The 20,739-nt window shown below is 40.6% G+C and overlaps 1 protein-coding gene across 1 annotated transcript in view; it reads right to left on the minus strand.

Moving 5' to 3' along the window:
• HPF1 (histone PARylation factor 1) overlaps positions 1 to 11,252 on the minus strand; it is a 142,137-nt gene extending 130,885 nt beyond the window's left edge. Inside the window, exons 1-2 of the mRNA XM_069244266.1 lie at positions 11,141 to 11,252; positions 4,364 to 4,526 (exon numbers count right to left, since the gene is read on the minus strand). Of these exons, the coding sequence (XP_069100367.1) occupies positions 4,364 to 4,526; positions 11,141 to 11,209 (232 nt within the window). The 5' untranslated portion in view covers positions 11,210 to 11,252. The remainder of the gene's footprint in view (positions 1 to 4,363; positions 4,527 to 11,140) is intronic.
• Positions 11,253 to 20,739: the final 9,487 nt, after the last annotated feature.

Below are 20,739 nucleotides of genomic sequence, written 5' to 3' on the forward strand. Positions count from 1 at the left end.
CGTCCATCCGCTCCCAAAGGAAGTCTACACTTTAATCAGATTTAAAGGTAGCTCCATGTTAACCATGAGGAGGGACAGGCCTTGCAACAGTGAAAAACGAATTTAGCAATATTTCACTGTCAGGACATATAAAACACCCTTGGGGCTACCTAGGGCCTACCTTAGGTGTGCCTTACATGTAAGAAAAGGGAAGGTTTAGGCCTGGCAAGTGGGTACACTTGCTAAGTCGAATTTACAGTTAAACTGCATAGACAGACACTGCAATGGCAGGTCTGAGACATGATTACAGAGCTACTTATGTGGGTGGCACAACCAGTGCTGCAGGCCCACTAGTAGCATTTGATTTACAGGCCCTGGCACATCTAGTGCACCTTACTAGGGACTTACTAGTAAACCAAATATGCCAATCATGGATAAGCCAATTACATACACATTTTGTAAAGGAGCACTTGCACTTTAGCACTGGTTAGCAGTGGTAAAGTGCCCAGAGTAACAAAAACAGCAAAATCAGAGTCCAGCACACATCAACAACCTGGGGAACAGAGGCCAAAAGTTGAGGGAGACCATGCCATGGATGAAAAGTCTAACACTGCCTATGCCAGTCAATGATACAAACTACAATTGCTCAGAATTGGGCTTTTACAAGGAACTTTGATAGCTACCTGTACAGTGTGAAGGTCACTGTTAAAAACACAGAAATCCTACAATCTATGTAAAGCCATCTGCATAGTTAGAGTAACAACATATTAAAGGACCAGTAGCTCTCTGTGTGTATAGGACTTACAGCTCCAGTAACAGTGTGGAAACGCCATTATCAATGCTGATGCTCCATCCAGACATCATCACTGCAATAAGCTCAAGCTATCAAAATACAAACTGCCAGCAACCTTCTACAGAGCCACATAATTCACGTCTAAAATACACCCCAGCATTATGTACTAGCGCTGATGCCCCCCACAAGGCATTCAATATTATCACAGCCTTGGGTCACGTACTGACTGGTCATTAAATGGAGGGTAATGAGTTTAATGAACAAAGGTTTTCCATGAAGCACAACGGAAGAAAAGTTTGGTGACTGAGGCAGAAAAGATACTACTGCTGGAATATGAATGACCATGGTTTCTGAGGGGAAGAAAATTAGAAAGGACATACTTACTCCGGTAATACAAGAATAAACATTTAATTAAACGCACCGAAGTAGTGTGGTGACTGATGGAGAACATTAGCCACCAGACTACTCCCGAGACTAAAGACAGGGCCAGTATTTATACAAATCTCCACAGTGAGGGGTCATCTAGCTTCCCATAAGATGTGGCCTGTACGAACATAGTGTTGTTTACGACTTAACGGGCGAGTGACATAATTTGAGCAAGATGTCTTGCAATTATGAACAATTCCAGCTTTGCAAAACTTGATAGTAAGCAAAATGTTTAATAATTTACCATTTTACAGTGATATATGGTAGTGGGGAAAGCAAATATCTCAAAGCAGAAAAAAAGTTTGTTTGCCTTCTTAGAGGGTCAACCAGGAACGTAAAACAGGGATATCCAACCTTTTCAGTAATAAGAGCTATTTCTGGTGAATGAAAATTATCCAAAGCTACTAACAGTATTGTAATAATGACCATGTGTGACAGGATTACCTCAGTGACCGCTCCATGCCCGATTACCAGCAGCGATCACTTCAGTACATCAGGCAGGGTTGCCCGTAATAATGTAACAAGCATTTGCAATGCAATAGGTCTTGTATTTGCTTTAGATGGATCTATTGGTATTGTAAATGCATAACTGGCCTTTTCTTGCCACATAAAACGGTCTACCCTGTCGCATAACTTGGCCCTCTCCACCACATAATTCCAGTGACCCTGCATATAACTAAAGCACTTCTATTTACCGCAGAGTTTTTTGCCCTGAAGATCTTGAACAGTACCACTCATCAGGAGTTAGACTAACGCATCTTCGTGCAGATGGTCGTATCAAAGCACTATAATGCATTAGTCACGCATATCAAACTTCCTGAGAAACGGCAAGGATCATGGAGTGCTACAAAGGAACCCAGCACATGGCGCTGTATCTGTGCACTGCTGTACTTGGCTCTCCCTGTCTGGCAATTTAATCTGCTGAGTGTCTGTTAAATGCATCGCTATGGTGACCATCGGCAGAGAGACATTATTTTAGTCACCATAATAAAGTATTGCAAAAACAAATTTTCCACAGCAGCCCCGCACGGACTCTCTGAAACACACATAGCAGGCTGGCTGCGGATTATCCAGTGCGGGCAGGGCAGGAAAGTTGTGAGCCTGACCCCATTCTTTCATACAGGCAAACGCAGCAGGCAAGACTAGATCATGACCTCTGTACTGCCACTGTGACTGCCCAGACAACTTTTGGTAGTGCCATGAGACAGGCACGAACCTAGGATCCTTCCGATAGCCGGAAGTGGTTGGATCACGGGTGTTGGAGTTAATTACTATCGTCCATCTGGAGAGCTCTCCCAGCGCTCTACTCCTGGCCCCCAGCCAGCCCATGTAGCCAACTGAAGTGCAATAAAGCACCTTCCAACCAGAGCTGACTGAGAACTGTGCACAGATAAGACCCCAATCCCAGCTGAGAAGAGAGACCCCCCCCCCGTCAGACACAAGGTGGAGTCACCGTCAGAGGGCGGATTTGTAGAGTGCCAATCGATACACGGCCCATGACAGACAAATGTCATGGACAGGCATTCCACAAACATAAATGTTCCACACATATACACAGTGAACTTGACAGCTATGCACTCCAATACCCCTGAGCGAGTTTGTGCTTCAAACTGCCCTGGAGCCCGAACGGGAGAGACAAAAGCAAAATTGAAATGACTCCGATTCTGTAACAGCGTGACGTAACTGGAAGTCATACAAAGCGCTCCAATACTGCTGATTGAGTCTGCGCTGTATGAAACTTGAAAGCGCCATGGCCTCCATGAAGCGCGAATCGGAGAGACAAAAGAAAAAAAGTAATTCACCCACACTCAAGTATATCGGCAATCGTGCAAGTAACAGGGTCAGCCGGCAATGCGTAACAAAACAGGCTCAAGGCGAGACAAACAAAGCATTTATCAATGACATCAAGGGAATTTTGAAAGGCAAGCCCAGGAACGAATGAAAGTGATGGGCATGGTTAAAACCCACAGATTAGAATACAACATATCGAAAAGCAGCACTTGCTCACTGCTATGCTCGACCTAAAAAGGCTTTATTAATTTGGAGTGCCTCCAAATTAATAACAAATGATAGCCTTAGCTGCAATGTCCAATGCACCAAGATAATATTAGTAAGCAGTTTTCCTAATGCCTCGATTTATCACTCAGAGAAGCTTTAAATATATATTTGGAAATTAAACCATTTTTATCCAAACATTAGCTTATGGGTTCTGAAACTACGCATGTTTTCATCTCAAGTACATGCTTTTCAGTTCTGGCATACATACAATAGCTCAACAAAGCAAACACTTCTAATTTAGTAGGCTGAGCTGCACAAGGAAGAGTTACTTGCATGTAGCTGGAGAGCTATCAGTATCTCACGAGCTACAAGTTGGAGAAGCCTGACAAAAAGTGACCTGCACAGACATTTTTGGTGTTCAGGAGAGAAGCACAGGTCAGAAGATCACAGGATCGCACACAGCATTTTCCATCTGCACTGTTTTTTATTTTATCTTCCACAATTGCGAGGACCCACCCGATGTAGGATATCTCCTTTTGGTTAGCTGCCTGGACCTAGTTGAGCTTTTTGAGAGGACCTGGGGATCCTTAGGTGACCAACTGTAGAAGCAAAGGGTTATAGAGAGTCTAGCTGTATTGAACTATTGTCTGCTGTGTGCCATGTGCCTCGGCCACTTTTCCATGCCACCTATGCCTCAGGTCAGATGGGCAGCAACCTATTTGTTTATTCCACCCCTACATTCACAATTGCAGCACTTTTCAACAAACAGCCCCAGTGTCACCCTCCCAACCCCCAAATTCCCAGCTAGGTCTGCTCTGTGTCTTATCCCAGGGCTTTAGCTCTGGACTTAGTCACTGGACCATGTAACATGACCAACATAACAGGGAAAAATAAGGAACTCTGATACTGTTTTGACTACAACTAAATATAAATCATAATATAAACCATATGAAAGCTCTGGGGTTCCAAGTATTGTTAATACGTTAAATAAGTGAGAATGCCGAGGTGCACAGAGTTTTGGAATAAATGTGCACAAATGCTCATTTCATGCTCGAGCCAGACTGCAAACACACTTTAAATGCAGACACACAATTCCATTTTGTTTTCAATGCATCAGATTTTACAAGTGAGGGTTAAGACATATAGACTATATTTCATGTCACCTACCACAAGTATTTTTTGGATCAAGCGCCTGACAGAATGTCCAAAAGTGATAAAAATCTTCTGGCATTCCAAGCCTATACAGACTTTCCACCTCCGGTCTCAGGGTGTCAGGGAAACCAGTCTGGTTTGGCCGCATCTTTTTTTCTTTTTTAGCAGCCCTTTCACACTAAAATTAAACAAAAATGTTATCAGCTATTTTTTACCAATATCTGAACATAAGCTGGAAAACAACAAGGATATTAGGCTTCCAGAAAGTCATGCTGACAATGTGTTTGTCATTTTTTAAAAAAATCTGTTTATTGCTTTTAATCACCGATAAAGTTCAGATATGCACCCAGATACAATTGAATACGCAGTCATTGCATCTTCGGATTTAGTGTACACTTATATATCAATGTACATGTGCATCAAAGGATTATATATCATATGCAATCAACTAAATTAGTAACAAAAGAGAAACAGAGGAAAATAGAAAATGAAAAAGAGAAAAGAAGAGAGTGGTGATTGCTCAGGGGTTTGCACGCTCCGAGAGTTTCCCCTCCCAGTGTGGAGGGGGTATAGTGTCATCCGTTGAGGGGTGAGAGAGAAAGAGAGAGAGAGAGAGGGAGAGAAAGAAAATAGAAATATATATGGCGAGGCTGGCACACAATGAACAGGGGAGGCAGAAAGTACCAGCTCCGGTTTCTCATTGTGTGTGGATCGCATAATGTGTTTCAGTCATAATGCAAAAATACAATGTTATTACTTCAAAACTGTTATACTTTGAAGCTTGACCAACTACAGTTGTAATGTGGACAGCTGTACAATGCTGCAGTTTATAGTAACAATCCACATATCACTCTGCCTTCTTCTCCTATCTGTGAAGATTACAGACTTCTTAGAAAGAAGTATTTGTTAACATTACCTGTTTTTTTAATCTAGTTTATAGAATGTGCATGGAATGGAAACCGTACCGCTGAAGATGGCAGGCTTAGAATCATTCACTCTCCTGTGCACGGTATGTAATTGAAATTTCTAATCTTAAAGTCTGAAAGTCTCTGAAATAAAGGAGCCCCCAAACTGATTCCTTTTTGTCTACCATATATTGCAAGAGTTTCCACTGTGTGAAAATTCAGTAGTCTGACAGTTTTCAGTGTTTTAAATTAGTGGCCTCATTATTCAGTCAGATTTACAATGTTACTAATTAAAAAAAAAAAAAATATTACCTTTGACTGTAATCATTTATAAGGTATATAAACTTACATTTTATAAATCATAAATAGATATTTTTAAAACTTTTTTTCATTCCCTTAACAATGATTTTGAAACCAACACAAGCAGAGACAGACAACTACAGAGAAATAATCTGGTGAAATAAAAAGAATTACTGCTGGCTTCATATTTGCATTAACGCCTCAATGCAGATTATACTTCAGGTTGTTCTGCAGTACAGACTTTAAATTTAATATTTTCTATTCAAGCAACATGCTGTTTAGCAGTGTTCCACTATTGTCGTAAATACAGAATGATGACACTATGGTTGCTCTGTGGTGAAGCTTTTGTACAACACAGGAGAATCAAATAAGAGATTACTGCTGCTACTGGAAGAATGTTTCATTAGGCAGTCCAGGCTTTCTTTTCTCACATTTAGGTGGAAGACTTATGACAGTGTAATTTCAGTTTAGTTTTCTAAAGCACTTGCCATAATTTTCAATGCAAGTTTAACTCCCCACACCCATTTTGTTCATTTATTACGGTCTGGTCCATAGGAAGTATTTTCAGTTCTGTAGCTCCTCTTTCAGCAACACAGCATACATCTGTTCCTTACAATTGTCATTGCTATGGCATGTTAACACTCTAGCAACTAATTAGAACTCTGTGGTGAAGCGACAGCAAAACCTTTCAGCAATCAAACGAAAGACTGCTGCTACAAGTACATTTTATTAATCCTGTCAGATATTTTTTCACATTAAGATATTTGTAAATTTATAGAAAAGATCTCCGTATTTTAGCTTCTAGAGCAGTAACCATAATTCCCATGGGAGAGGGCCATTTTCGCCCAAAGATGGTTCATCAAATTATAGCAGCAGATCAACATTTTTCACAGGGTGAAATTACCTTAAAACACACGTCAATTCTTAAAAGTAATGTGGCACCAGCAATAAATGATATCTATGGTGCCCAAGATCTGTTCTGACCCATTACACGTACTTCTTGTAGCCTTCCACCTAGATACTATCATGAAATACACACAGCCAAACAATGTTGTGCATTGTCAGATTTACAACACCAATATTATACATGTGGAGGGCACTACCAAGTATTTAATGGGGTAGAATACTGTCCTCAGCTCTTTCTTCAGTCCCCTGACTCCACGTGGTCAGTCACAACCTGGGACTGCTCTCCTTCTTGAATAACTTGGAACACATATTCACCTGTAACTAACAACTGTAATAAATACACTATGTTAACTTCTGCGATGTCTGGTGATTTTCTATCCCCCATCTGACAGACTGGTGCAACATTAAAGACCACACTTCAGCATAATGTATGTTCTTATTAGACTATTTAAAACTACTGAAATGGTTATGGGTGCATTCTACACTTCAGCCTAATAGCTTGGCATTTTGTGGGAGTTCACATTTGGGGTAGGAGTAAATGCTCTTCTGTCTACCACAGATTAATTAAGCACTATCTTTGGCAAAGCCAACGCTTTAAGACACACCATGAAAAACAAAAAATAAAAGTTGCTTTGGGCATACAATGCATAAATGAGAAAGAATGATATATTTTGAAAAAGTGTACTTTTGAGATGGGACGTAATCCCACATGCATTTCATTGAGGCTGAACAACCAAGGCAAAAGGTGAGACTAAATATTTATGTTTGTTGATACAAGATGTGACAAAATGTCCAAGTTAAAGGTTCTTAAGCAAAAGAAGCTAATGGTTGAAGGAATCTGAAACCAAAGTCCTTTACAATATGTACAGTTGATGCTTTCCATGAATAGAAAGCACCATTACATGGCAAACTCAATTCCACAGTGGTCCAGGGGTCTCAAAAATTTCAGTACAAGGGCCACATAGTATATTTTACAAATATTTGTGGGTCAAAAAAAAAAAAATGTTTTATAAATGAATTAATACAATTTAAATGAATTAATAAGGTTTACTTGGATTTTTTGTAATCAGCATATGACATGACAGAACAAAAGAGAAATGTGAATTACAAATAAACAATGTGGTGCTGAGAAATGATATATAATGAATAAAAATGTAAAACATTATCAAATACTGACAAAATAATCTATTAATTAACTTTAGATAAGAAAAACGGCTATTCATTTTTAATGAAGTTTAAGTACTGAAAATGTACAGGTTTGTATGAAACGAGAATTTGTCCAATTCTGTGGCACACAATAAGAAAAACAGACACGCTCCAAGAAATGACTTCAGTAAAACAAAGAAAAGAAATCCAAAATGAACTTGAGCCATTAATAAAGGTCAAAAAAAAAAAAAATTCTGTCTGCACCTCTCTACACAAATCTGTCAACTGGAGTTTTCAAATGTAAACAACAAAACATGAAGCACAAGATTAATGGAAATGATGGAACTGGTGTTTTTATTTCAAAATATCCCTTAACTGAGGTTTCAAGTTAGACGATCCAATTAGAATGGACTTCAAATGGTCATCAGATAAATTTACTCAATTTTTGGTTGTGACGTGCTTCCTTTCTAAAAATGTTTGTTACAGTATAAAAAGATACACTTTAATTCTTTACAGGCCTATGTGTGTGAGCCAGATTGGAGGCAACGTCAAAACAGCGGTATAAAATGAATTCCAGGAAAGTCACATCATACAGTGCGCTCTAAAGGACACGTGCTCAGTCTGCAGGGTGGACTACCTGCACTAGGAACTTACCTTTTTTCAAATATCTGGCATACACAACATTGCTGGTCCAAAATTTAAAATAGACAAGATTCAAGAGGCTCTCCTGCACAGGCTACCAAAGGAATTGGTTATATATATATATATATATATATATATATATATATATATATATATACACATACATACATACATACACACACACACACACCTTTTATCATCGAACTCCAAGGCTTTGGAAAACAGAGAAATTACATTATAGCCTATTAATGCAAAAGTTACAGCGGGCAGGATAAAATATTGGAGCTGGCCATAGTTTGGAGGCCCCTAGTGTAGACAACGCACAGATGAGAAAGAATCAAATGTCTTAAGTTGGGAAGGGAATGTCCCTTGAATAGTAAAAAGGCAAGTTCCCATGCCCTGAGTGCCGACTGATTGTAAAAGTTGTACCCAGACTTACTGCTGACCCTGACCACCCTCAATTTAGTGCAGGCGAAGGGGCCTAGGCTTGTCTCTGACAATCAGTGGTCCAGTACCTATCCTATGACCTGGAGGGGCACACCAAGCATGGAGTGGCAGACAGAGACATCAAGAGTAGTCTGAACATGGCCCGGAATGCCTTTCAGATGTTGAACAATGTGGGGAGGTCATCTCAGTGAAGCACCAACACCAAGCTTTACCACACCAGTGTTCTGTCATCTCTTGTACAGATCAGAGTGCTGCCGGATGACAAAAGCAACATCACTTAACTGGTAGCCTTTAACACCAATAACCTCAGAAGAATCTTGTGCATTTCCTGACTGCGAACCATCCCCACCCAGAAACTGTTCACCAGATGCAAGCAAAAGCATGGATGACAGCATTATGAGAAAGAGATGGGAGCTGGATAGGAGACACCTTCAGAAAAGAACAAGACTCCGTCACAAGGACAGCTCTCCACAGGACCCCCAAGAAGGAAAACGAAGAGAGGCAGGCCAAAGAACACCTGGAGGTGAACTTTGGAAACTGAAATGAAAACCCTGAACCATAGCTGGGGCATCATACAGAAACTTAACCCAGATAGACAGACATGTAGATCCTACACTGGCTGAGCAACTGCAGGCAGCTTACCAAATGGGCCACCGCTGCTTTGTCATGTGCTGCTGCAAAGGCCCGGCAAATTCATCTTACAATGACATATGGAAAGGCTACTGCTGCAGCAGCACAATGAAGAGACTACTGAGACCACATCTGCCACATGCCAGGATGGCAAGAGAAGTCTGCAGGCAAACCATGTAAGGCTTAGCCCATGTCAGGGGGTGAGAAACACAAAAGGTGCGCATGCTGATGTGCTGCATCCACAAGAAGCTGTTGTTTGAGGCTAAAGAAATTATAAGTGTTGAACCAAGTTACTGAGTATGTTGATGTGTTTCAAGCCCTTTCCCCCCCACACTACCTCTGAGAAACCTGTAACTGCTTATCCTTCCTACCCCGAAATTTAAATCAGAAAGGGTTAGTTATAATTGGCACTGTGTACAGAGCCATAATAGCTCAAGTACAATGAATCACAGTGGCAAACTACCTCAACCACTATGGTTAGGGCCCAGTAGCCTTTGTCTACCTGTTGGCCCACAAAACAGGGTCTGATATCTTATGCCAGAGTGCAACTTTCAGATGTAAACTTGTCTCATCAAATCTAGGTGGAAGGATACACCTAAACAGTAAAAAAAAAAAAAAAAAAAAAAGTGAAACAAAAATACTCCTCAGGGCTTATTCAAGATGTAACTGAAAAGGTCTCAGCAAAAGAAGCAAACGGCTAAAAGAAGGATGTTGCAGGAGGAGCAATTAAAAAAAAAAAGAAAAAAAAAAATTGTATCAAACCCCACACACTATACTCACAGAGTTTACCAATGGCTTAAGAGGGCGGAGAAATTGCTGCATGCTGGGCTGAAGAAAAAAAAATGAACGACAACACATGTTCTAGGATTACTGAAAGCCCCAATGAGAGGAGAGGGTGCATATATAACAAGCATTTGCAATGCAATAGGTCTCACATTTGCTCGAGTTAGAGATATTAGTGTTGTAAACTCATAACCGCGGGACTTTTCTTGCCACGTAAATACAAAATTAAAAGTAGTAGGGTTTCCCATAAGCGAGTCGATTCAAAGCGCCACGTCATGAGCGTCAAAAGTAAAAAGAAATTCGCTCGCAGTCAAAGCTAAAGGCAACAATGCAATTAGCCATGTAACAGATTCCATGTCCAAGGCGGTAACCAAACCGCCCCAAGGAGGGACAAAGTAAAGCAATGTGCCAATTATAACAACGGCTTTTTGAAAGACAAGCCCACGAACGAGCGATAGTTATGAGCGTGAGGTAGGCGTGGCTAAAAGCCAAAATAAACAACACGTCGGAAAAGAAAAATGATACGTTACAATTATAATTACCGTAATAAGAAACTAATTGATTCAGGATAAAACAAAGCTACACTGGCACAATGTAGCTGAATATCTTAGACTGTGACAAACGGGTCCTCTAGCTGTAGAAAAATGGAATACACCTACAATGTTTTTGCAAGTCTTCAAAAAATCAGCCACACAGGTTAGTTAAATGGTGAAAAAAGTGCAGGACAGACCATAAAAGAACATTTTAGCAATTTAAGGAACGCTACAAACTGAAGACATTTTCTATTCCCAAGGAAAGCTCGTTAGCAAAAACATAGCCGGGAATGCTTAGTAAAAGGACTTCGCTCTGAACAAGCTGCACGTCCTTATCCGTTTAGAATAAACAACTCAGGTCCCAAACACCCGTTGCGCGGAACGTCTAAGCTTCTACCGCCCGTCCTTTCGGCGCGTACGTCATAACATTAACTCCGTAATCACCATTCTTTGACAGTCACGATCATGTACGTGCAGTGACGTCTCCAAAGGGTTTATACCTGCTGTGTGGACCCCGACGATTTCCTTTTCCCGCCACCCGCCATGACAGGCATCCTACAGGGACGCATGCTCCCCGCAGCCGAACGTCAGGAGCGTGCGGACGTACGCCGGACTTCCTGTATCCGCTTACGTACTAGATAAAATACTAAATACTGTCAGAAATTAATTCAGAATAAGAGGGAGTGTTTCGAGGAACTCGAACGGTGGCGCTGTCCTCCATGAGAACCGTAATGGCGAAACCGAAATTGTGTATTTTCTTCTTCCTGAAACGGGAAGGAATTACACCCACAAAGACGCACAGCAAAATATTTACTTAAATGCACACAAACCGACCTTACGCTCAACTCAAAACAAGATGTTATTTGTTTTTATTTAACGTTGTGATGTCGTCATTTTATTACTGAAGTAGGAGTCTAATATATAAATATTTTTATTTTTGCACATTGCGCTTTCACTGGAGTTAGTATTTCTGTGACTTGGAATTTCTACGCTAGCTTTTATGTTTCAGTGCATTAAACATAATCCAATATGTTATATTTTGTGTCTATGGCTGAGGCCTTCAAATATTTTTGCTCAGAGCCTACTTAAGCAAAATGTTTTGAAGTCGGGCCCCTCTCCTAAATATTATGGCAAGGTTTGAGTGAGCAGGTGGGACATGCTGAGAGCAGGGGTCAGCGCATGTGATATCATTTCTGAAGTACTTTTTCAATAGCTCATAAACAACACTAAATATGAGACATATATAACAGAAAATTAAACAAAACTGGTACTGGCCTGAGAGAGCGTAGCATATATAATCTATATTAACATGAAGTGTTTAGGAACTAATGTATGATAATGCCGCATAAAAACTGTAGTAATTAAATTTTGCTTAAACGTGCACCTGAAATGTGACCACGGGGAGTGGACTAATAAAATGACTAATGTTTATGAATTAATGTTATTGAATACATTTTATACTAATTATTAATGATTATGGGATTGAAATTGTGCTAAAATCCTTGTAGGCCTTAAGTTAGCATGAGCCGAAGCTTAGCTGCCTGGCTCTCATATTAAAATGTGTTTTTCCTAACGTGCAGTGTGCTGACTCGCAAAAGGACATGACCTCTTGTTTTCTTCAAACTAGAAGCTAAATGTAACCATAGTAGATCCATAAAATGTTAGTCAAAATGCAACAGTGTAGATTAATGTAATGTACAAGGTCGTTCAAAGACAATGGAGCTACTGACCAAAAGATGTGCAAAGAATTACAGAAGGATGAAATCATACCGGACGTGCTACCTCTGAAGACTTCAATCATATGGACCAATAAAATATCTGTAAACTAATATGGGGTGAAAGATAAATGACATAACTCGTTTCCTAATTGGCTAAAGATAGTGGGGTATAACACTGGACCAATAAAGTTTTAGGGGAATGTACAGCGAAAAAGGGATAAAAACCCATGACACGGGGAGCCATAGAGAGTTGTTAGGGAAATGCTGTCGATTTGATCCAGAGACTTTGTCACTTTGCTTAGTGACTTTGCTGAAATTACTTAGAACCATCCTCTTCCTTAGATTGCCCATCCACACTTTACCTCCTTATGAGGGAAGTGCCCCTCTTCCCCTGAGAGCTGAGTTTAACTGATGGCGAATCAACATGTCCTGAAGACGAAGACTGAACCTGAGTGCTGACCTATACTTGGAGGGTAACTATGACAATGAAAATGTGATTTGTCTGTTTGCTTTTCCTTTCTAGGTACCAGCTGCTTACTTTTGACAGGGACCATAGTTAGATGTTTTCCAAATTGGTGTTCTAAATTGTTTTTGCATGAAGCCCAACATGCTAATGCTAATCAGAGGTTAGGACAGGGGTTCAATACACTGACGCAAATAGACAACTGACTGAATCTATGCTTTGTTGAACTGACGCGTTGATGACACTCTGCTAAAGTTGACCTATGTTGACGCTCTGTTATGTTCTAATAATTGCGTTTCTCGCGTTGTTTAAGTCTTATTCAAGTTGCCAAATTATGACGATGTTGTTGAGTGTTTTGATTTTGAGATTAACACACATGATTTTGGAATTGTAATCAATAGGGAATAAACATCATAAAATTCTAATAAACTGGTGTGGTTATTCATGACTGCAAGGTCATGGTAGCGTCTTGAGTTAATTAATGTCTTTGACTAAAGTGAAATGCATTGTGCTAATAAATATTGATGACATTATTGACGTATTGATTGACATATTGATTAGCTATCTCGTCCTAAGGTGTCTCTCAACTGGGTCAAAAGATTCATTGGCCTAAAACGGGTCCTAATTTTTAATAAATTATCATAGAGGGACGCGTTAGCAGTTCCAAAAGTACTTCTCTCCATAATTGCGTTGTGAGCCCCTCACACTCCTGGATCCCAATGCAATACACCTGCTGCACTAATAACTGCAGTTCTGAGTGGCAGGCTGTCTCCTCTGCCTATTGCACGTCTTCCCACCATGCCTGACTCTGCCCTCTTTCCCTTTCAGAAAAGAAAGAGCTCCCACATGTTGCCTTCTTTTTTTAGGTCTCGCCTAGACACCGTTTGCGCTGTCTCCAAGGCGTGTTGTTTTTAGAATATGGGGTTGAAGTACTGCACATGTTTGTAATTGGGTTGTTTTACTGCCTTTGCTAAATACTTCCTGCTCCCTCCTTCTGCATTTTTGTAACCTCCCATGAGGACTGCCCCTGTTACATATCTTCTTACTCTTCACTCTATTTATTTCACTTTGTCAGCACTCTTTATTTATTGGTGAGTTAGCTTGTTTTAGAAGCCACAAGAGAAACAAACTGCCATGACTATAATGACGATAGCAACGCATTTGAACAACCACAATGGTTTGTTTTTAATTTTTGACTTTCTGTTGCACGTTTATGTTTTGTTTGACTTTTTGCTGCTTGTTTATTTTAAAATTTAATTTATTAGTGACCTGTTTTTTGTGTGCAACAACAATTTTGTATGTTTTAGAGGCTTGTCATTGTCTCCCTCAAAAACGTGGTCAACAATACTGTAGTAAAGACTTCACTCAAGGATGATTAATAAAACAGTTTATTGAAGAGCATAGAAACTGTTTTACAAGAAAGGGGCACAGAGAGAAACTGACACAGGAGAGGCATGGAACACTACTACATCACAAAACCTGATGTCGTGTTCCATGCATCTTCTAATGACATCACCACATTTCTCCTCTCTTTAAAACCAGATAAATAATGCACTTCATAAAATGCAATAACAATAACAAAACTTGTCATAACTTAATACAGGATCACCCCACAACTGGAATTAACCCGCAACACATTCCTCATTTCTCCATTTTGTTAAAAACGTAGTCAGGAATATACACTAATTTATCTTTATATAAATATAAATGCAAAATGCACACACATTCATGACAATGTCATCTTGAAACTTCTTTGGTTTCAAATGAACCTTTGTGCTTTTCCTGTTTATATAATTTTTGTCAATATTACCAAAATTGCATTCAGTGTTTTTTTTGATATGTTGATTCTTCTCAGAATTCTGAAACTGCACACTTGGATCCAATACTATGCGAGAAATACTCCACCAACTTCCATCTGATAGTTTCACAGCATTCCTGCGTATTTCACATACTTGTTGAGAATCTATGAATTTTGACAAACATTTTTTTAACCAACACTGGGTTTTTTACTCTTACCCAATCACCCACTTGCAATCTGCCACTTTTGTCACAAACCTCATCCAACTTTTTCCTGCTCACAATATTATTTTCTGCTGCTTGCCAAATTTCTTTTACATTACTTCCTTCATGAAATAGTTTAACCATCCAAAAAGGATACAGTTCAGTGGATGCTATGCTCCCTCTCATAAGTTCAAAAGGACTTGTACCAGTGGCCATACGTGGCATAGTTCTATAAGACCAGACTAGGGCCCTCATTACGAACATGGCGGGTTGGCCAGCCATACCGGCATTGGCGGCTGAAACCGCCAGCCGGGATGGCGGGCCAACCCGCCATATTCTGAACAGGGTGAGGGCCGCCATCGGTGGCCCTCACTCACTGCCAGGCTTCTGCCGTCAGGCAGCCTGGCAGTGAGTGGAAACACTATCCGCCAGGGTAGCTGCACTACCGTGTGGATAATGTTCCCATTTCCACCAGCCTTTTCCTGGCGGGTGAAAGGCTGGCGGAGGGGGTGCCCCTGCACTGCCCATGCACCTTGCATGGGCAGTGCAGGGGCCCTGGTGCAGTGCCCCGTCGTGATCTGCGTGACGGGTGCAACTGCACCTGCTGCACAGAGGCATTGGCGGCGGCTTCATGTGGAGCCGCCGTCACTGTCCCGGCCGGGCCTTTCTGTGTGCCGGCGGGCAGAAACAATGTTTCCGCCCTCCGGCCCACAGAAATGTTCATTATGTGGCCGGCGGGGTTCCGGGGCCGCTGGCAGTCAGTGTTTTGACCGCCAGCAAGAACACGGCGGTTGTTACCGCCGTGTTCATAATGACCGCCTAGATCTTTGATGGCTTGATCTAGACACATATTGTTTCTATCGTAGCTTGAATACACTCTACTAATACCCGGTTAAAACGTTCCACTTTTCCATTACTTTGCGGATGATACAGAGGTGTTCTTATGTGTTTTATACCACATTTGCCCAAAATGTAAGCATTTCTGTTGAAATAAATTGTACTCCATTATCAGTTAATATCTGTTCTGGAAACCCTTCTTGGTTAAAAATTCTCTTCAAACAATCATTCATACTTTGAGTAGTAGGAAGCCTAACTGGTTCAACCTCAACCCATCTCGATAAGTGATCAATAACCACCACAAAATACCTCATATTGGGAGGGTAAAATATGGTAAGGACTTAAAAAATCAAGTCCAAGTTTTTGCCAGGCTCTAGTTGGTGAGGGAACAAATGACTCAGTGGTACTTTCAGTAATTAACACTTTATCACTGCTATTGCATCTTGTGCAACTTTTGACAAATTAATCAATTTCTCTGTCCATCCTAGGCCACCAAAAATCAGTTTTTAACCTCCTTTTTGTGATAGTGGCACCCAAATGACCAGAGTGAGCCATCGCAATTAATCTTTGTCCGAAACATTCTGGTGGTACCAGTTTGTTACTGCTAACAAACTTGTCTCCTTCAATGGATAACTCATCTGAAACTTTCCAAAATATCTGTAGTTCCGAGGACAAATTCTTCTCTTTGGGCCACCCAGACCTAACCAGATGCATCACTTCACATAATACTTTGTCTTTTTGTACAGAATCAACCCATTCTTTTTCTTCCGTAAACAAACAATCACACTCTTTGATACATGCTATGAAACATTCTTTAATCTCTGTCTCCCATTCTTCTTCTTGAATATCTTCAATAGGTAACCTAGATAAACAATCCGCCCTACAATTTTTTCCCCCGGAATATACTCAACTGTAAAAGTAAACTCTAAAAGTTTGGCAGACAATGTTGAAATGTGAGCAGTCGAACGTTTTATTTTTTTGTCTGATAAAATCTCCACTAGAGGACGATGATCAGTTTTTAAAATAAGAGGTCTACCCCACAAATATTGTTTGAACTTTTCTATACTCCACACACATGCTAAAAGCTCTTTGTCAATTACTGCATATTTGTGCTCAACGTGCTGTAATGTTCTTGATGCAAAACCTATGGTATTTTCACCTTCCCCCGAACATTGTGACAACACAGCTCCTAAGCCATACTCACATGCATCCACTGTTACAATGGTACTCTTTCCCTTTGAAAACGGTTGTAAAGCCGGAGCTTTGACAATTCCTTGTTTAATGTGTTCAAACATTCTGTTACGCTCCTCTGACCATACAAATTTAACTTCTCTTTTTAACATTGATATAAACCATTCAGTGTTCTTTGCGAAGTCTTAAAAAAAATTAGCATAAAACACACACATGCCAAGAAAAGACAATAACTGGTCTCTAGTTTTTGGAGCAGGAGCTTCCAAAATACTTTTCCCTAGACTCGGTTTAGGTTTGATCCCATGCTTTGACAAAATGTGACCTAAATACTCTATTTCCCTGAATTTGAAAATACATTTATCTTTCCTTAAAGTCACTCCTCTATTCTCCAATGTACCAGAAACATTCTTCAAAATGTTATCATGTTCTTCATTATCCGAAAAAAACAAAATGTCACATTGGAAAACTACAAAATTGGGATTATCATGAAACATGTCTGACATCAATCTTTGAAAAACCACGGCAGCTGATGCCAGACCAAATGGTAGTTTGCAGAACTGAAAGGTTCCATCAGGAGTGACAAACACAGTCAAGTGCCTAGATTCAATATCTAATTCCACCTGATGGTAATCAGATTTCAAATCCAATTCTGTGACCCACCCAAAGAGAAGAACCAACCTTTGTTATTAAATCCTCAATTCTTGGTAGAGGAAAATTGTCTACCCAAATTGGCTCATTCAAACTTCTCAAATCAACACACATCCTTAGATCTCCCGTTTTGTTCCTTGCCAGAACTATGGGAGACAACCATAAGTTGCTTCCACTTTTTCAATTATGCCTTGTTCATACATATCTTTTAAGAAGTCAGATACATCTGTTCTTACACTTAAAGGCACATTTCTCAGCTTATGTTTTACAGGAACTGCACCTTGCTTTCATTTTATGGTGTGAGTGAAATCAATTATTTTTCCCAATTGTTCTTGAAATAATCTCTTCAATCTTCCATGCCAGTCATTAATGTCACTGTTAACACTTTTACTAGAATTTACATAATTTTTGTCAATGAAAACAGGTTTATCCTGTCCCAGTTTGATCGTTAAGTTAAATTCAGCTTGTTGTAAGAACCCTAGGAGATTTATACCTCTTTTGGCCACATAAACTTTTCCATGAATATCGTCCTCTAAAATTATTAATGAAGCCCAATAATAACCAATTAAGTCAATCTTGCTTTCTTCAAAAGCCACTATAGAACCATCAGGAGAATGCCCAGTTTTGGAAGCCCAAAATTCATTGAATTTCTCTTGTGATACAATTGTGATACGAGCTCCAGTATCCACTAAAAGTTTGACTACTATATCATCAATTGATACTTTACTATCAGGATCTACTACTGTGTTGTTTGTTCATGTCTCTGTATCTTTAACCACCAACACCTACTCTTTATTATTAGTTTGCTCATCACAAATGTTTTCAACATCCTCATTCATCACACAGCGAACACTACTTCTTTTTGTTCCTCCACAAACCCTAGAAAAATGCCCCATTTCCCACAATTTCTACACTGTTGATTTAAGGTTGGGCAGTTCCTAAAAGATGATACATGACAACCCACACCTGTAACAAATAATCTTCTGGTTTGGTTTGGCTTGTGTGAAATTTCAACTACCATTTCTACTAGCTGTTTTTTTCTCCATACTGGGTACGCCTGATTATCGCAAAGATTTTCAGTTATATGTGAGCGAGAGAAATGGATGTTCACAATCAGTGTTAACCCAAGAGCATGGCGGCAAACAACGCCCCTGTGCTTATTTTTCGGCCCTACCGGATCCAGTGGCCCGTGCACTCCCGAGCTGTCTACGGGCAGTAGCCGCTGCAGCGGTCGCAGTGCGCCAGTCCGCCGGGATAGTCATGGCTTCACCCCTCACCCTGTTGGTCCCACACACTGTTGACGCACTATTAAACAAAACAAAAACACAGCATCTTACTAATGCACGATTAACTACTTATGAACTGACACTTTTAGCTAGTCATATAACATTAAAAAGGTGCAACACGCTCAATCCTGCCACTTTATTGCCAATTACTGAAAAAACAGAAGATTCTTATGATGACATATATGACTGCATTCTCCGGACGGAGGATGAAACAAAAGGGAGAGTGGACTTACAGGACACTCCACTGAAAGACCCGGATGGCATATTATACGTAGATGGCTCATGCATCAAGCTACCCGATGGCACTACCTCTGTAGCCTATGCAGTTACAACAGCTACCACTATAGTTGAAACAGCTAGAATACCACATAACTCTGCTCAGGCCGCAGAATTAATAGCTCTAACACGAGCCTGTGAGTTAAGTAAAGGACTTAATGTGAATGTTTACACGGATAGTCAGTATGCATTTGGCGTAGAACACAATTTTGGTCGCTTGTGGGCAGAACGAGGATTCCTCACTTCATATGGGACACGTATTCAACATTGGACCCTTATAACTAACTTACTTTCTGCCCTGGTGTTGCCCAAAACAATGGCTATCATGAAGTGTAGTGCACACAAAAAGGTGACAGATGAAACTGGACAGGGCAACGCCCTAGCCGATCAGACAGCAAAAGATACAGCGTATGCAAAGACAGGACACATGTATGTGGTAGATAGTACAGAGAAGGTTCGTCCCCATGAAATATTTGGGAACATGGTAGAGAGTGTCAGGAAGATACAGGATGAGGCAACCGAACAGGAGAGAAAGGAATGGGAAGAAGGGAAGGCCAAGTTAGATGAAAATACGCTGTGCTGGACAGATCTGTCACAGAGGGAAAGATGGATGTTACCCGATGCATTCGTTCTGCCAGTAGTGACTATGGCCCATGGTCCTGCACACGTTAGTGCTAAAAGCATTTGTGATTTGCTTGATCCGGTTTGGTCTAATAAAAATATCAGAAGAGTAGCGGACCAACTCGTTCAATCCTGCATGATTTGTTTACAACTTAACATAGGGAAGGGTGCCTCAGTCCCTGCTGGGCATTTTTCCCTACCAACGTATCCCTTTGAAGTACTACAAATGGATTATATTGAGATGGAAAGGTGTAACAACTTGAAATATGTCCTAGTTGTGGTCTGTATGTTTAGTAAGTGGGTAGAAGCTTACCCTACTAAAGATAATACTGCCCTTACCACCGCAAAGGTACTTCTGAAGGAGTTCTTCCCACGGTTTGGGGTCCCAAGGTGTGTCTGGTCAGATAATGGGAGTTATTTTGTAGGGCAGGTGATGAAAAGGGTGTGTGAAGGGTTGGGCCTCCGCCAGAAGTTTCATGCAGCTAACCACCCCCAATCAGCAGGACTAGTTGAAAAATATAATGGGACACTTAAATTGAAGATGTCAAAAATATGCGCAGAACGCAGTATACGGTGGCCGGACTCGTTGCCCCTGGCTTTAATGTCTGTCAGGATGACGCCTCAATCTAGATCAGGGTTGTCACCCCATGAGATAGTGATGGGTAGGCCAGCAAATGTCTGGGGGGTCCCTCGACCTCACAAGTACTCAGAACTAGAACATCCTGTTTTGATGGACTATTTAAATGAACTCACTAATTATTTGCGTTCTATTCACCAACAGGTGCGTGAAGCACTCCCATCTGTATCCACTGATCCAGGCCACAAGATACTACCTGGAGACTGGGTCCTCACAAAGAATTTCCAGCGGAAAAAGAGTCTCGAACCTCGATGGAAAGGTCCGCGACAAGTCCTCCTTGCTACTCGAACAGCAGTTAAAGTCGAGGGAGCTAAGAATTGGATACATGCATCCCACTGTAAGAAAGTACCCCTACTCGTACCCTCTGATGAAATAAAAAGTGGTGACCACCCGACGACTGAGGACCATTTCAGCAACACTA

Source organism: Pleurodeles waltl, chromosome 1_2 (assembly GCF_031143425.1).
Source record: "Pleurodeles waltl isolate 20211129_DDA chromosome 1_2, aPleWal1.hap1.20221129, whole genome shotgun sequence".
Lineage (NCBI taxonomy): Eukaryota > Metazoa > Chordata > Amphibia > Caudata > Salamandridae > Pleurodeles > Pleurodeles waltl.